This window comes from Mytilus californianus, unplaced genomic scaffold (genome assembly GCF_021869535.1).
Source record: "Mytilus californianus isolate M0D057914Y unplaced genomic scaffold, xbMytCali1.0.p SCAF_2, whole genome shotgun sequence".
NCBI lineage: Eukaryota > Metazoa > Mollusca > Bivalvia > Mytilida > Mytilidae > Mytilus > Mytilus californianus.
The window spans coordinates 30,941,626-30,960,530 of record NW_026262668.1 but is presented as its reverse complement, the minus strand read 5'-3'; the positions used below and the strand labels follow the sequence as shown (position 1 = coordinate 30,960,530).

Below are 18,905 nucleotides of genomic sequence, written 5' to 3'. Positions count from 1 at the left end.
TCGAAAATAAACTGACAACGCCATGACTAAAAAAGAAAAAGACAAACAGACACACAATAGTACGCAAAACACAACATAGAAAACTAAAGACTGGGCAACACGAACCCCACCAAAAAATGGGAGTGATCGTATAACTAATCTACACGATATTTCCAAGTATCTGGGGGTGGGGGGTAATTAAGAAAATAGCGAAATGGACATTCAAAACTTTATATCTCCCTATTTTGATAACATAGAACCACCTATTATTTCGTATACATACAAAAAACTCAGTACAAGTTTAATTTTTAATTATACGTCAGTTACATCAGACGTCAGTATAGGAAATAATTATATAATGCTCCTTCAACATAGAACTTTTGATATGATCCATACGGCCATGTTATTACGGGAGATCTCAACATTGTTCAAGACCGAGCAGTTAAAAACTTGACCAACATATCGTCTACCATCTGAAATACATTGGAAACAGTGTCGCCAATTAATTAAAGACGCTCTTCCATCATGTCGTAAAAGTTGGTGTAATCGGGGAAAATCTGATAAAAAATCTCTTCGATCCTTTTTTTAAATAAATGTATGAATATTGTGGATATTCGAATTTTACAATTTGAAAATAATTTACAAATGAATAAAGGGAACACAATAACAGTGTGTGAACGGAACTCTACGGTTTTTCATTTTTTTGATCGTTCGGGAGACTGTCAAGCGGGGCTCAGACATTCGAAAAAATAGCAGGTTGCTAGATGAAAAGTTTGATGAACTCAAATGTTACTATGTAACGTTTCTGCTTCAAAAATTGGTAACGAAAACATTCCATATGTTAATATGAAACAATCAAATAATAAAGACGATATATGCATCCAAACGTTTTCCTTTGAATGGTGGAGCTTCGAATTAATCGATCAAAACTGTCACACAACAGCGATAAGAATGTCAAAAAAACATAGAAAAATAAATCGTTACTAACTGAATTTTCACTTGTACCTTTTCTGATATAGAGTTTTACCTGTCAGAAAGTTTAAAAGCCATTGTCCCAGTAGAAATCCAAATACATCCATTATCTCAATGTCGGATATCGTAGTTTTATTGACTGTACAATCGCTTGCGAGTTTACTGTAAAATCACTTGGGCCTTTCCTGTACAATCGTTTGGTCAACTTCATAAAATACATTGCATATGTATTTCATTGTCTGTTCCTTGTCTGTCCTATTATATTCATTTTTGGTACACAAATAACTTAACATAATATAGGGTGTGGATGGGGTTTACTGAATAGAGAATAATGGGCAAAAAATATAAAGAAAAGAAAAAAATGGACCAAAAAAATAAAGAATAGAGAATAACGAGGTGCTAAAATATAAAGAATAGAGAATAATGGTCAAAAAGTATAAAGAATAGGGAAAAATGGCCTAAAAAATTATGCATGTTCAGGACGAACGCTTAATTTTAAAAAGCTCTAACGAAACATACGAAGAGAGAGAGAAATGTATAGTTGATTAGTTTGTAACGATAAAAATTCATTGTTCATATGTCAAAGCAATTTATTTTGATGAATACATTCACAAAGAATAACAATACTAAAAAAAATACCACAAATATTTAAGATTTCCAATAATTGTCGTTGATTATAATATTCATATATTTTAATTCACAAGAGCTTATGTTTTTTGGATAATTTGTCAACGCTATAGGTCGCTACATAATTTAACAATGATAAAATATGGTATTTGGTGTAGGCATAGATCATCATAAATCTCCTCCAACCGGTTCTAATTCGGACGGCTGCACATTGTTTGACTTTTTACACAACAACGCTTTCAGTCGTTGTCTAAAATCTTTGATGCAAAACACATAAATGAATGGATCGAGTAGAAAATTCAACAGAATCATTGAATTACATCGTGTCATCCATGATACATCAGATTCCGAAGGAACGAATATAAGTGAATAAAACGCAACCACAGAACGCGGTATGTTCGCCAACAGAGAAAGAGCTATGGTAATTGTAAGCGTGACAATCGGCTGCAGTTTTCCAGACGAGTTTGTTGATTGGACGGGGTTTTGTGACTGGATCGCTGTTCGTCTAATGACACGTACCATGATAACAGCATAAACAACAACAATTAAGAGATAAATACAAACTATCGGTAAATCAACTAAAAACAACATTGAAGTGTCTGTGAATGTTATAGCTGTACATCCGTTTGTGTTTTCTTGTGTTGTTAAATCGATAATCACGTGGAGTATTGCTACGCAATGAAAAATCCAAAACGCTACAACTACGCCTTTGTTCGAGGTCAGGTTTTGCAAAAACACATTTTCTGTTGCAAACGTTGCATGTAGTCGCTCCATGCAAATCAATGCGCATTGATATAATGAGAAGACGAAAGTTCCCAAGGTGAATCTTGTTAATGATTTGCACGGAGGGATAAAACTGGTGTTCTCCGAACTTAATTCTTGTAGCATAATAACGAGGAGCAATTCTACCAAAGAAAGAATATCACTTATGCTCAAAGACAAAACTAGTTTCTGAAATCTCACTTGCTTCAAATTTGTCGAAGTAACCAACAGTGAAATTGACAGGACATGAGGTAGTAATGACGATGAGAGCACTACCACACGCACAATCTGAAGTCCATTCATTGTACTATTACTAACTTCGATAGTCTGAAGTTGTCTTGCATATGTTTATGAGATCCTCATCTGAATGCTGAAATGGCAAACTACTTCTGTTAAAACGTTTCATTCTTTCTTAAATAGGTTCATTAATCCAAATTAACAATTGTTGCTAACTACATGTATGTGTTGAAGCAAATTAACCAATAATGATATTTATTTGAGAACGTTCAAATAACACATTTTCTTTTCGAACAAAATATATTAACTATTATAGGTAATTTAACAAATTACTATGTTATTGATCCTCACTTATATCAAATTTCTCATTATCTATCATTTGTAATGGCAGTGGTTCGAAATGAAATCCGATAAGTATATGTGTTTTAACCGAAATAGGGCAATAATAAAAACATGTTGGTCATATTTCACTTAAACCGCGGCCGTTTCTTATATATATATCAAATTCTTATATTACTATGTATTACATTTCATGTTTTCATAAGAATCCGTACTTTTGATTGGCCGATACAATTGAGGGACTTCCAAAATTAGATTTTATTTCCCAATAAACTGCAACATTTATGACGGCACGTGCTTTCCGTGACAACAATGCAAAGAAAAACAAACAACAATTTTATACAACTCGTTATCTCAGGGTTGTAGTATAAAAATGTGATTATAAGAATTAAATTGAATGCTTCTTTTTTAAATCTTATAAGGTTGTAAAAGCGTTGAGCGTGCGCACATTTTACCACAAAACATATGACGTCGCCCTATCAAAATCGCCTTTATAAACGAATAGCATTAGGATTTTTCTATTGTAAAAAAAGTATGCTTAGATTCTTGACATGTTTTTTATATATGTGAACATCCGATAATATTATGTTTTTCGGGGCTATATGATTATAAACCTATTTACTAAGAATTGCTGTGTGGATATAAACAGAAATAATGAATTTCCTTAAGTTAATGAATATAATATAATGCAAAGTTTCATCTTTAAAAAAAAACCAATTCAATACCATGAAGATATCGTCATGTTCGTCATTTTAAACTGCAATCAAAAATATAAAAAAGGTACTAACATATAGACGCAATACACTAAGTTAATATTCAAATGTCACCTTCCTAATAGAAAAACAAAGGATATGGGGTATCCATCCATGATACAAAATCAGTCCATGCACAGCTAAAAAACACAAAAAGCAAAGGAACAGTGCTTTTATTGCTGTTCTTAATCTCAAAGTCACAGTGAAGCCTTCAACAAGGAGCAAAAAAACTCTCACCTCACTGCAAGTTTAAGACGGCCCCTAGCACATACTTGAGCGGAATTCTTTACAAAAATAATTTGAATAGACTTTGGATAGATTTGTTTAACATTAAAATTTTGAAGTAAAATGAATTTGCACATTGATCTGACAAGTAAGTAAAATCATCATTTTTAAATTATTTCATTAAGGACAGGAGACTTTCGCTAATTACTGCATATTATCGCTATTTTACGAAAATTTCCTTTGATCTTACTGACTGATAATTCAGCGGAGTCGAGTGATATGAAAATTATCGCGAGAAACTAAGGGGGCACGTGCCGTTGCTAATGAAATTGACATGAAATTGAATTGACAACGTCGTCATAGGTAAAATAGCGATAAACAGGGTTGCGTTCAATATCGTAGCAGCTACATAGTGCTATACGTAGATTTTTGCCTACTGAACGAGTAGCTAGCCTAGCTGCTATCAATATCTATGTAGCAGCTAGGCTAGCTACACGTTCAATAGTCATAAATCTACGTAGCCCTATGAGGCCGCTACGATATTGAACGCAACCCAGATTATCATTGGTCATCTCAACTCGATTGCTTTTCTCGCTTTCGCCGTCCCGGCTCAAGCGAGAAAATCAATCTCGTTGAGATGATCAACGATAATCTATAAATCCACAGAACTGTAACCATTTATTGACAAATAGTAACCAAGACTGTCTCTATTTATCTGTCATTTAATATACGTAGACTAGAGGCAATACACAATTCTAATAAAGATTTACCTTGTACATTTACAACAAAACCTAATAATTTCAGTGTCCACTTCATAATAATCTGGTATTAGATTTTCACCGTCAAAATCATTAATTTGGGAGGAATCACCTTTGATAAAGTCAGGACATTGACCAGTTCCCCATTAGAGATTTGCGGAAAGTCTCGGTTCCGACTGTTGACTCCGACTCTGACAGCAAAAATAACAGGGGTCGTCTCAAAAGTTAATTTAGCGGCGCACTTGATTCATAAGGAGTCCATAAACGGAGCATACTATCGCTCCACCGACAATAAGAATCAAAATTTGAATTCAGAGTTTTAGTAACAGCACATTTCAATCGGATATGTCGTCAAGCTAATACACGTGTATATGAAGCCAGATACGTTATTTTGAATGATTCTTATCCTTCATCTATAATGCCATAGTTATATATAAATGTATGTAAACTTATCTTTGATATAAAATGCATTCTGTCATCTCAATCTTTCCATTAAAAAGCTTTACACATTGTGGCAAAGATATTTGATATGTTTCCTTTATCTAAATTACAAAAAAATGACTTTTTACCAGAAACACAATCTTCCATGTTGCCGTTTTATGCTGATAACACGTGGAACTAAAGTTAATTTTATAGGTAGACATTTTTTGTAAATCATAACTCCAAAAGTACAAAGCAAAATGGCAATTCAATATTTCAGTATAGTTTTCCAGAATTTCGATTCAAACGGCATGTACATGTATGCTTACCTATTCTAAAGTTAATTTCTATTATTATGTTGTAGATAACAATTGATCCTGTTAGAAAACAAATGTTTCTTGAGATTTTTCCAGTTTTAATTCTCCACCCTACTGATTCAACGGAGTTTCTACAACAATTAATTCAGATCATTCTTTCAATTATTCGACCTCCCCCGGACCCTTTACTGGATAAAACTCATCCAAATCGGCATCCCGTAACTACGTCATTTACGCGACAGCAAATCGACAGAAAACCTGATCCAGAAACGCAAGATTCGAAAATGTAATAGAATTAGTGCAGAATATAGAATTCTTGTCGAACATGCCATGGGTGACCTAAAACATTATAAAGTGATGGGTACTTTGTGGAGGCACCCAAGACAAAAACTCAGACAAATTGTGGAGAATTGTGCAGGATTTGTAAACAGAAGACAAACCTTATTTGGATAAATAAATCGTTGTGTAAAATCTTGTTTAACTTTTATTTGCAAATTTTACCTTGAAAAACTAATTGTTTAGTACCTTTTTTTATTTTTGAGACAACTCTTTTCATTTTACCTGTCAGTGTAGGTGTCAACAGTTGGTACCGAGACTTTCCGTAAATGTCTATTAGGAGTATACCACAATTTCATTGAGAAAATTTATTTAAAACATTAGACCTCTCGTCAGTTTGTCTCTGAAAATGACAAATTCAATAACGAACAGTTTTTTTTCTACATTAATATGAAGAATGATTTATATTTTATTTACAATTTCATACAAAAAACAGCAGCTTGTTACGCTACCGAATAATTTCTGATAATCCTCTAATCAATAAAACCGTGGTCCACAAAAGAATAGAGGAAATGTTAATCAATAATTCTATACGTAAATTTAAGTATTGCATTGCCTTAGAATTCCAAATGTTGGAACAAGAAACCAAATAACGGTCTTACAAATGATAGAGATTAATGTAACTAAATAATACTGAATCGAGTATACCTATCCGTTCAATCACGTGATTGCACAGAAAGGTGAAGGCTACAAATGATCCGTCGATTTGCAGGTAATGTACGTTCAGTAAACATATAAAATTGAATACTATTGGTCAGTGATGGAATTTAGAAGTTAGCAATGTATTATTGCTTAAATAGTGTGCAGAATGCTCAAATCCTAGCATTAATAAATTTGGTTGATTGGCGTCATTTTGTAACGTACAAGTACACAAAAAACTGTTTGAAAGCCAATCACTAAATATTTGTACGAAGTTTATACTGAATTGTATCTTATTTTTTGTTTTGTTTTGCAATGTTTATTTTGCTTTGTACACATAAATTGTCCTCTTGCATACTTGTATGTGTAACCGCCTCGGGTGTCTCGTTGTAGTGAGCTCGCCCCGAGTGCGGCAGGTCTCGGGTTCGATCCCCGGCCGAGTAAAAAACAAAGACTGTAAAATTGGTATTTGTTGCTTCTCAACTAAGCACAATGACGCGTCAGACAGAAGTAAGAGCAAATACTGGTCGACCCGGGTCAGAATTATAATGTGTCCGAAAGAAATTTATTCCAGAAAACACTGAGTCAGGTTTACAAAAACAATGACGGATTTAGGGGTTGTATGGAGTATACACCACCTGAAGTTTGCCTTAGAAGGATAGTCATCATTTTCCATTATAGACTCAAAATCCCTCCTTACCAAATTATTGGTTCTCCGTCTGCAATATCACTTTTAAACGCTGTTAGGGAACGATCATTTAACTTCAAAGGGAAAAGGGGGGGGGGGGGGGGGGGGGGGGGGTTATGTTTTTTTTTCCTAAAAAAATATTCTGATCCCAAATTTGATGAAAAAAATATTGTGGTCAAGCGGATGACAAAAAAAAAATTCTGAATCCAGTTTTTCCCCATAGCTTATAGTGTTAAATTTTGAAAAAAAAATAATTTGATTGATAGCGTCGAAAAACTAAAAAAATAATCTGACTCCGACAAAAAAAACATAACCCCCCCCAACCCCCCCCTTTTTGAAGTTAAATGGTTGCTCCCTTATTGGAAAGATCATAATATATTAATCATTGGCAAACTAGTAATCACTGATTAACATTTTAAGTAACAGATACTATCTGTATGTAATTAAACGATATATTTGGATATGTTATTGATAATTTTTACTCATTAAATGTGTTTGTGATAATGTAAAATTTCCATATGAGTATTTTTTTTCTTATAGATATGCAAGCGATTTGCACATGTTTCTTCGTGGTTGTGTCAGTTGCATCGGTGAGATAATGTGTTATGTATATTTAAGTTTTTTTTTCTCGACCGGACGTGGCTGCGTATTTAGATGCTCCCCGCACAGTAAAAACAGAGACCCTCCTTCAACACGGGTTATCCTTTCAGACGAAAATAGTCCAGGCACCGATATCTCTTTACGGTGGTTCGGATCCTCAAATAATTTTCAGAAATTTACGATATTGATTTACCTCTCTGATTGTGTGTTTGTTAAGTGTGATTAGTAACTGTATTTGTCTCGCTTCAACGAAGTCGATAAAGCGAGACGTTGGCGGCGGCGTCAACAATGTATTAGTTTGTGTTTATGTCAGTTTATAGGGATCCACTGGTGGTAGGTCAGTGAGATTTGGTATACAGTGCATTAGCATTATCACATCTCATTTCGATTGAGATAATTTGCAAATCTCTAATCAGTCATGGTCGATTGATTTTGAAACTTTTCATTAATTTACATGTTAAAGGTCGGGATTAGGCCAGTTTAAGGAGAACCACTAGTGTTAGGTCAGTGATAATATTTGATATGCAGTTGTATAAGCATTGACACATTTCAAATCCACCGCTCCCTCAGTCATGTTCTATTGACTGAAACTTTTGCAAGTTTGTAATTTAGTCAGTTTAAGATGAACCACTACTAGTAAATCAATGGTATTTGGTATGCAATTGTATGAGCATTTATACGTCTAATTTCTATTGATATAAAGTGGCTACGCCTTCTCCTCATGAGTCATTGACTTTAAAACTTTTGCGTAGTTTACATGTTAAAATTTGTGTATGGAACTAATTTGTTAAGGCAAATGAATTAACGGGAAAATGCACGAATGTAAAAGCTGTCTCAATAAACTATGACCGTCCGACCTTATCAAGGTCACATGTTAAGGAGTACAAAGGTGAAGAGGACCTACGACTAATAGATTCCTGGAACCTTTCCCATATATGGAGGCCAAATAGCTTTGTGGGAAAAAATGAATTTGCAGCAAGCTGAAAAGCTTATTAATAGTAATTATCAATTCATAGTATGTTTTTATTTGTTACGATTTTTCAGATATTACCCAAAAACCGTTATGAAATTTGATTCAAGTTTAATAAGTTAAACTCCTATATGAATCATGCACCTGAGAATGTTAGACCGATTATTGAAATATAGATCATGATATGTTGAATTTTTTTTTCAATTTATAGCATGAATAAACAGTAGCAATAATCAGTGATGAAGTTCCTAACGAGGGACAGACACACACAAATTTGGTAGGGTTAACCTTGTTCAATGGGTTTTGAACTGACCCTTTTAATATTGATCAGTGGAAGAAAAAAAGATCGTTAAGAATTCCGCGGCAACCTGTGTCTCGTCTGAAATTGCGGCTGTCAGTGTAAACGTGTAATGTTGACTTCTAAAAACTCAATCCATCTATTAGTAAAGTGTGGTAATATAATCATGAAATTTTATGTCTTTCTTCAGATGCTATATCTTGATATTGAACAAGCTTCTGTCCAAGTTTCATGACATTCAATAAATGTTTGACTTTATTGATATCTACAAATTAATGTGTCCTATTGTTCACTGCTAAAAGAGTTTATCTGTAAAATACGGAAAACGAAAAAAATTTGTTTGCTTCAGACGTCATCTCTTAATCATAACAGAGCTTCTGTCAAAGTTTCATAAACTTCTATGAAGGTTTGATAAAGTTATTGATGTATAAAAAAACTTTTATCCCGGACTGTATTTTAATATCAGCTGCAAAAAAATCTAATTCCTCATCAATACGGAAAAGATATAAAAAAAGAATGTTCCAAATTTTGCTCTGGATACTGTCTTTTGACCATAGAAAAGATTCTGTCCAAGTTTCGTAAAATTCGTGAGCTTTGACAAAGTTTGACGAAACTTTAACCACAGACTACACCTAAAAGTTGACGCCGCTGAGTCACCAGAGTTTACGTTCGTTATGTCTCGCTTTCGAGACATAATGTCGCAGGCTCGACACAAAATATATTCAATCAAACAAAAGAATAAAAGTACAATCATTGATATCGGTAAACCTTGTATAGTTATATGTGATAATGTATCAGACAACTCTCATTCTGTGTTTCCGCTAAAATCATTCTAATATAGAGTTTGTTGAAATGTACCAGTATGAAACATTACCATGCATTGGAAATGTACCCGTATGAAAAATTACCATACATTGGAAATGTACCCGTATTAAAAAATACCATGCATTGGAAATGCAGTGCACCAGTATGAAAAATTACTATGCATTGGAAATGTACCAGTATAAAAAATTACCATGCATTGGAAATGTACCCGTGTGAAATATCTACTTTTTGTTTTTGCATTTACAGGCCGACTACACTAAAACTATAAATGGCAACTTCCCTTCAGCCAATGATAATATAGTTGCAGGTAAGTAATCATATATAATGTAAAAAGTTACTCATACAAATGGAGTATAACAAAATATCTAAAGCAATTTAGAAACGATTTCGTTTATTTTTTAAGGTTTACAGTTTCAGAACAACCGTTTTGATTAGTTTTGGGAAAGTTTGGTGACTGACTGCTTAAATTTGATTGGCTAACAACGTCGCTAAAATATGCTATTGTTCGCCTGCTTGTATTTGACTGGAGATTTAAACCAGGAAAGCATGGGATGAAATTTGAAAAAAATAGGCAGGACAGGAGTTTTGAATAAAAAAAAAAAGGGCAGGACGAGACATTTTGCAAAAAAAAAGGCAGGATGACAATTTATGTAAAAAAAAGTAAGGTTAAACTAAAAAAAAAAAAGGCAGGACCGAATAGAGTGAAAAATAAAAAGGCAGGACAGAGATTACAACTAAAATAATGCAGGACTAAGTTTTCATCCTAGCCCCCCCCCCCCCCCATAAAAATCAAATGGCAGCTCCCTAACGTTGGTACACCTTGATACAATTTGCACTGGTTAGCTTAATTTAGAAATTCTCATTTTTATTCCCAACAACATGCGTTGTAGAATACATATGTAAACTATTGGTTTCATACGGATATATATGGGTTTCTACCTGAAACAATGTAATTTATAAAAGAGTTTTTGAATAAATGGTATCCCGTATCAGTCTAACCGAGCAGATCCGAATAGATCTAACTATGTTTTAGTTTAGTCTCTTAACTAAGTTTTTGGTTATGACAGTTATATGCTATATTTCCTTTCACAGTTCCTATAGTTCGTGACCCATCAGTGACGCTCGAATCAAAAAAGTTAAAAGGCCAATTCAAGTAGGAAGTTTAAGGGCATTGTATAGATCAACCCAAAAAGACCATGTGATTATGTCATGTGTGCATCTTCCAAATATCTACCAACTAAATATTGATATATTATTAAGATATGAGTATTGTTTTAATTATTGTATTCTAGTCGACCCACATTGTTCTCATGACGCCCTGCATCCGGCTAATGTCACTGTAACAGCCGATATGGACGTTACTGTGTTAATACACTGCGAAAGTGGACGTACGTTTGAAGTGGAACAGGATGAAGATCAAGTTAATTACGTAGCTCATGTTTACTACTCCGGGAACACATCTGCTGACAACTGTGTATTTCATGTATGTATATTGGAACGTCAATCCTTCACTTGTTCAATACTCCTATCCAGTTTATTCTTGTTCATACGTCAAACATTCACTTGTTCAATACCATCCAGTTTATTCTTGTTCATACGTCAAACCTTCACTTGTTCAATACTATCCAGTCCATTCTTGTTTATACGTCAAACCTTCACTTGTTCAATACTCCTATCCAGTTTATTCTTGTTTATACGTCAAACATTCACTTGCTCAATACTATCCAGTTCATTTTTGTTCATACGTCAAACCTTCACGTGTTCAATACTATCCAGTCCATTCTAGTTCATACGTCAAACCTTCACTTGTTCAATAATCCTATCCAGGAACAAGGAACATTATCGGCTGATTACCTCGCACTTGTTTATAAATCATTTAATAGAAAAACAAAGGATATGTGGTATCCATCCATGACACAAAATCGGTACATGCACACAAAAAAAAACACATACAAAAAAAGCAAAGTCACACCGCATTTATTGCTGTTCTTCATCTCAAAGTCATAGTGAGGCTTTCAACATCGAGCAAAAAAAAAAACAACTCACCCCACTGCAAGTTTAAAATTAAGACGGTCCCTAGCACTGGCTTGAACGGAATTCTATATGTATACCGTCGAAGAAGCGGAACTTTGTATGTATAAAATGTAATTTCTTGTTCATTTTAATGCACATTACATCTGTTATTCTAGATGAATATATACAAAAGAAAGAGTTTGTTGGAATTGTTTATTAGTTTTCTTTGAAAACATAAAAAAGGGTTTTTCATAGAGCATTGGTAATTAATTGATACATAATTATTATTTCATTAATAAGATATTTGTGCTGAAAACATTGTTTTTTCATTAAATCAACGCTTATTTAAATGGTATACATTCGAATAGGTTTTTTTTGTACAGAATATAAACACAGATTCGGTGTTCAAACTTTTTGACCGTAGGTTGTGGTAAAAAAAGTTTTTATCAAACCTAGTCCCTGTCAGAGAACGATCTAAAAAACAATTTTTAAAAATCTTATTGAGTGTTTGGTTATAAGTTAGGGAAGGTATAAATCCCGTTAAAAGTTAAGCTATAATACTTACAATTTGGTTCAGATCAAATGAAGGTTTGAAAGTGACCTCGTCTATGAAATAGATACGGACATGGGTGAATAGCCTTAACTCTTTGTTCGAATTAATTTAGAAAATTGTATATTTAACCTTATTGGAGCATAAAGAGCAATTAAAAACCTATTTACTATTTCTAGATTTTCTGTTTTGTAGCAAAGTTCTAGGCAAGGTCACGACTTTAGTATAATTATATTTGTTTCTTTTTTCTAGCTTTCAGAATTCTGCATTCAAAATTTTATTTAACTGACAGTAAATTGCGTATTTTTTTCAGAGCAATAACAATTCACAATTCTATCAGGTGGCTTTAGAAATTTATTTCGTACAAAATGGTGTGTTCCAGTATAAAGATGCTTACATCGTCACGTGTTCATATGGAGAGTATGGAACCAATCAAACTCGAGCAAATGAAGTTGATGTTCCGTATGTATCAAGTCGTAAAAGTATACCTGTTTTAAGTCTTTTAACATCTTCCTCAACGGTTTACACATAAAAATACATTCACTTAAGTGGTGCATGTTTGGCTAGTGTGCTATCAACGACTAGAGTAAACCATAAAATAGCTAGCACCCTGACGGTCTAATATGAACCAGGATACATATTCATATTAACCTTTTATCGTCATTAACATTTATGGTAAATCTTGGCTCGTCAAAACTCCCACCAATCTGTTTATTACCACATATATCTGTCTCGTGGGAAGCATGCTGTCCTCGAATGGCTTCGATACCGGACCAAGTCAAACCAAAGACTTTGTATTTGCTGATTAATTCACCGCTATGTACGCGGCAGTTAATAATAGCAAAGACTGGTTGGCTTGGATTCCGAATAATGTGTCCGGGTAGGGTCTACCTTTGGAATATTACATTGTAATCAAATACATTGAAAACCCAGCTCAGTGTGTCCATCTAATATAACGCAGACTTCATATTCCTATTTGAGGGGCCTGATGGGTTATTTTCGTTCTTCGTGATCGGTGCATTTTCGCTATCGTGATCCGTTTTTCTACAGATTTTTTTTTTTTATATTTTCGTGATCCGTGATCATGGAAATTTATTTTCTGTGAATCGTGATTGACAAAAAAAATCAACTCGTGAATCGTGATGAGACCCCCCCCCCCATCAGGCCCCTCCTATATCAATATGTTTGTGTCCTAATATACATGTAATATTTGGCACTAGACGTTAAACACCAATCCGTCATCATCAGCATTCGTGATCCTTCCACATCTGATCATTTTTATATCAAACTTAGGGAACGACCATTTAGCTTCAAAGGGAAAAGGGGGGGGGGGGTCCAATTTGATGAAAACAAATATTGTGGTCAAGCAGATGACAAAAAAAATATTCTGAATCCAGATTTACCCCATAATAGTGTTAAATTTTGAAAAAAAAATAATTTGATAGCGTCGAAAAACAAAAAAAAAATGTTCTGACTCAGACAAAATACCATAACCCCCCCCCCCCCCCCTTTGAAGTTAAATGGTTGCTCCCTTACTCTCACTGTTCAGCTGTACATACATAAACTTTTTTGTAGCATTGTTGCTCCATATGAGACGTATAAACATATTCATCGTGTCCTCAACCATACACATGGCAATGAATCATCGACATTTAATGTAGATATTCTAGATAATAGAGAACAAATCATTACTGGTAAAATACCACTCGGAAAGAAAATCAAAATCCGTGTTACAATGACAGGTAAGTCAATAGTGCGGTACATTTTCTGATTGAATCTCACTTCTTAGGATTATAATGTTAGAGTGGATACACACGGGTCTAAATGGGGTTAATAGAAAAATGAATATCGAACCAAAAATTAAAATGTGAATAGAGAAAAACGGGCCAAAAGATAAAGAAGAGAGAACAATGGAATAAAAAATGTGTTTAGAGAAAAATGGCCTAACCATAAAAAAATATAGAAATGAAAGCCATTAAACATCTGTAAACTATGATAAAGGAAATGCACACATAGACATACTACAGAACTAACATTTCCTACAGGTGCTCTTTCTCGGCATGCTTGAAAATTTTCATGAACTTGTCTTTTTTAAATGATGTATCCTTTATACTATTGACCAATCTTGATATAAGAAGAAAAAGGGGTCATAAATTAAACGCTTTTGAAAAGTTGAGGGGGTATATTAATTTTAATGAAAAAATATAACTTTGGGTATTTATAAAAAATAATTTTTGTTCACAGCTGGTTCAGCTGCCGAGGTAGGATTTCATGTGTTCATGTGTGAAGCCAAGGGTTCTGAAGGAACGAAACCATTTGCCTTTATTAGAGAAGGGTAGGTATACACCATTGGCAATATATTCCTTAAATGATGACTGTCGTATAGAACTTGTCCAATTGCTTCACAATGAATGTCCTAGACAAATATAAACGCAAAATTTGAACTGGTTGCAATTGTAGGTTCGCAGTGTTTGCCTTCCAGGTACATATAATGAAATACTTTTTTTCTTCTCTGTTACATGTCTCACTCTGTAGTTCAAGGTTGCCTTTGGTTTTGTTTCTTTGCATGCATCATTTAAACATAATTAAGAGCTTTTTGAAAACTATTTTTTTTGGGTTAAAATTAGGTTCGAACACTAGTTTATTTCGTGGGAGGAGAAACTTCAACACATACACTTTTAATTCCATGCCGGGTAGTTTGTATTTTTTGGAGTTGACCGGAGTTTCCGGAGTAAAACACTGAACTCGGTCGAATAACTATCTCTAATACGTATTAGTAGAGTGCACCTTAAAAACTTTTGTCAAATGACTAAAATGATCGAAGGCAGTAGTGATCTGCACACGTTTATGTTGCTTCACTCACGGAGGACAAACATTCCATTTAATAGTTCAGAGATTTTGTATTACCCTTATGTGAGAACTTTATGGGGTTCACAGAATAGATAATAATGTGGAAAAAAAATAGAGAAAAGAAATAGGCCAAAAAAATAATTAAAAGAGAATAATTGGGTGCTAAAATGCAAAGAACAGAGAATAATGGGTAGAAATAAGGAATAGAGAAACATGGCCTTAAGATTAAAGAATAAAAAAATGAAGATCCAGCAAAAATCTCTTTTGTCAAAAACATATATTTTACAGGTGTGGAGAGGGGTTCATTATTGAGAAAAATGAAGGATTTACCTCTAATGGTCTTACAGCGGAAAGTCCCTATTTTAAAGCATTTGAATTATATGGGAGCCCAACAGTGACACACGAGTGCCATTTTTATGTGTGCCATGAAAATTGTGATGGGGTATGTTTATTTATATCTATTGCTTTAAAAATAGTGTTTGTAACATTGTTTTGGTTTGGCCTAACCAGAGATGTATATTTATTGTTCTTCTTGGTATGGCCCAATACGCTCTTTGTCTGTCTGGTTGTTTTCTTTGTTTGTTGTAGAGTATTTGCAGATAACTTTTTATTGTATTGTGTCGGTGGAATGCTTTCTCATTGAATAAACACCACACCACTTATTAATACCATTTATTGCGTTTGAAATCAATTTCAAAATCATTATTGCTATGTACCAATAAAACAATATGTAGGAATCGGAAGTTTTCTGGTAGTTGGGCAAACAATACATGATCAAACCATACGCCCTGGAATGTTCATCAATGCAATGCATAAAATAAGTACCATGTAGCACTAAAATCATTGAGTGTTTTAGTATGTCTAAAGTTCTTAGATCCCAAACATATTTGAAAAGGCTAAGAAAGATACTTAACCAATAAAAGTCGAAGTAGAAGATACACTTCTTTCTAGTGTTTCGTCCGTACATGCATGAAAAATTTCCCACTGGACATTAAGCAAATCATTATCAATCAATCTTCTTTCTTGTGTTATCTGGAGTCAAACTGAATGAAATGAATATTTCCTGAAAATTTGAACGTTAATACAATATTTTTAAATACATTAAGGTTTTGCTAATCGACTTGTAAAATTTGTGTCAATAGTAAAATGAATAATGGATGGGCGGAATGTACATAAATGAGAGAGCAACCCAACAATACAGAAAACCTAACAGACATCCGAAGGTCAACGAACGACCTCTAACAAATAGACAGGACTACTGTTCATACAATATGACAATCGAGTTTTAAAAAGTTTGATCTAGTTAAACCAGATCTTTCATTTCGCTCCGTTAGAACTGTTTGTCGGTTACACAAGCTAATTTAATCAGACTGGAAAAATGGGGGGTACAAATGTAACAACTGTCAGACGAGGAAACTGTCCATCCATCCATTCATAGAAAATAAAATTCAGAATGTTTTATTTCAGAGTTCCTGTATTTATAGTCATTTTCCGACCGGTAGTGGTCGTCGCCGTCGTCGAGATACTTCTTTTGTATCTCATGACAAGGGGATGCAACATTCGGAAACAGGAAAACCACGTGTTAGATATTCTGTTACACGGATAAAAGCAGGTATTAACTGTTGAAAAAAGGTGTTTTGACGGTTGTGATTCTTAATGGTCAAAATTAAATCAAATTAAAGGAAACGGCTTTTAAAATACGAATGTTTGTTTTAAATATCTTCAGTGGTTAAAATTTGAAGTTTGAGTTTTATTTTTATACGCCCGTTTACGGGACGTATTATGGTACACCGTTGTCCATCCGTACGTCGTCAACATGTCGGATAATAACTCAAAAATGCTTTAACCAATTTTCATGAAACTTTTGTGAATTGTTTATATATATTGACGTAAGCTCCCTTTTAATTTTTATAAAAATTTTACATTTCCGAGTTATGGGATTTAATTCATAAAGAAAGGGGGGATTTTTCCAGTTTTTTGACAATAACTCAAAAATGCTCATAGCACTGAGCAGTTTTCGTGAAACTTTGGTTACTGGTTTATATCTGTTGAATTAAGCTCCCTTAAGTTTTTTTTTATAAATTTCTGATGTGACATTGAGGAATTATGGAACTTTGTTCGTTGAAAAAGCGACGGGCGTATCGTGCGCTCATGACGCAGCTCTTTATTTATTTATGTCTTTATTCATAAATTTTCAAATAATTGCTATCCGGACCTATCATACATGAAACAATTTAACATTATCTATCTTAATCATCAGGTATGACTTCTATAAATGAAGACACTGATTTCGCCAACCATTTCAACAATTTAAACGACAATACCAACCAGCAAAAGGCAAAGGTCAGCGAATATGATAAAATGCATGACACTTTAGAGAAAGGTATGAAAAACGCTGAAAAAGAATTGGAACAGAAAGATCGATCAGATAAAAATCGGAATTTCAAAGCTGATGTACCATTTGGATTAAATGGTGATTCTTCCAGAGGAAGAAAATCCCTAAAGCTTCGTAGTAGGACAACAGAAGAATCAGGACAATCCACTAATGATGGACTTAAACAAAGAAAACTGATGTCTTCAGAAAATACACAACACTCCTTAAGAATAAAGCTTTTGTCCTCCGAACCGGTGCAGTTTGACCGACCCGAAATGGAGCTGCATGTTAAGATTCTAACAATTATACTTATGTCCGCAGCTTCCATTGCTTTATTGACCATGTTTATAACTGTCACGTGCATCTTGTATAAAAATTCAAGCAGACATACCACACTTCTCATACAGGAATGAGTCTAAAAAATCCTACGAGACAGATATCAGACATGAGACAAAAGATGGTGTTTTCTGTTACTAGTAATAAAGTATATAAAATCATGTCTGTGTCGTTTTTGACCATTCGATTTTTTGCCATCACAAGTCTGCCATTATCAATATTTGAAACACTTGCTCATAAACTGCTTAGTCTGGGCAAAAATAGGTTTTAGGACTGTTATCCATAAATGTAGTACAAAGTCTTCAGTCGGATATCAATAATGCTTTCCTCTACAAACGCTACACTAAGTATAGGACATGTTCTAGGCACTGTATCTAACTTTTTTTACCAATAAGCGTGTGTTTAGTTTAAATTTCTAGTTTTCCTGTGCAGTTCACAAAGAGAATTAAGCACTAAACAAGACAAATTTAGTATCATATTCTAACAGTCTTTAAAGTTGTGTAAAGATATTGTTGAAACGGGTTGAGGCGATTAAAATTTAGAAATTGTGTGATTTTCCGTTTTTCATCAGTTTTAGTAGTCTAAAGCAAGGAGGTCATTTAAATTATTTGTTTAAAGTGAAATTCGACGGAAAAAGCGGTATTACTCAGATCTATATTTAATTTTGTAAAAACTGTATGTGTTTAACTACGCTTTGTAACAGATACCCATTACAAGAGGGTCTGAGTGGTAGGTTCTTCATTTCCGTATTCTTTATTTTTTAGGTCATTGTTTTTTTTCTATTCTTTATACTTTTTGCCCATTATTCTCTATTCTTTATTTTTTTTTGTCCATTTTTCTCTATCCTTTATATTTTTTGCCCATTATTCTCTATTCTGTAAACCCCCATCCACACCCTCATTCAAAAGAATGAAACAAAATGAAAATCTGTGTAAAGGAACAGATTAATAAATTTTGAAAAGTTGTTATGTAGTTTTATACTTTAATTCCTGGTAATTATCTGTTGGCATGCAACTTGAAGTAAATAAACACAATTTG

The 18,905-nt window shown here is 33.8% G+C and overlaps 1 protein-coding gene across 1 annotated transcript; it reads left to right on the top strand.

Annotated features, from left to right (window-relative positions):
• The first annotated feature begins 6,386 nt into the window (after positions 1 to 6,386).
• LOC127729683 (uncharacterized) lies at positions 6,387 to 17,988 on the top strand. Its single transcript, XM_052237533.1, has 10 exons — positions 6,387 to 6,436; positions 7,592 to 7,641; positions 9,991 to 10,051; positions 11,037 to 11,227; positions 12,621 to 12,769; positions 13,883 to 14,049; positions 14,552 to 14,642; positions 15,446 to 15,599; positions 16,625 to 16,769; positions 17,418 to 17,988. Exons 1-10 carry the CDS (start codon positions 6,418 to 6,420, stop codon positions 17,942 to 17,944), a joined length of 1,554 nt encoding a protein of 517 aa, XP_052093493.1. The 5' UTR covers positions 6,387 to 6,417; the 3' UTR covers positions 17,945 to 17,988.
• Positions 17,989 to 18,905: the final 917 nt, after the last annotated feature.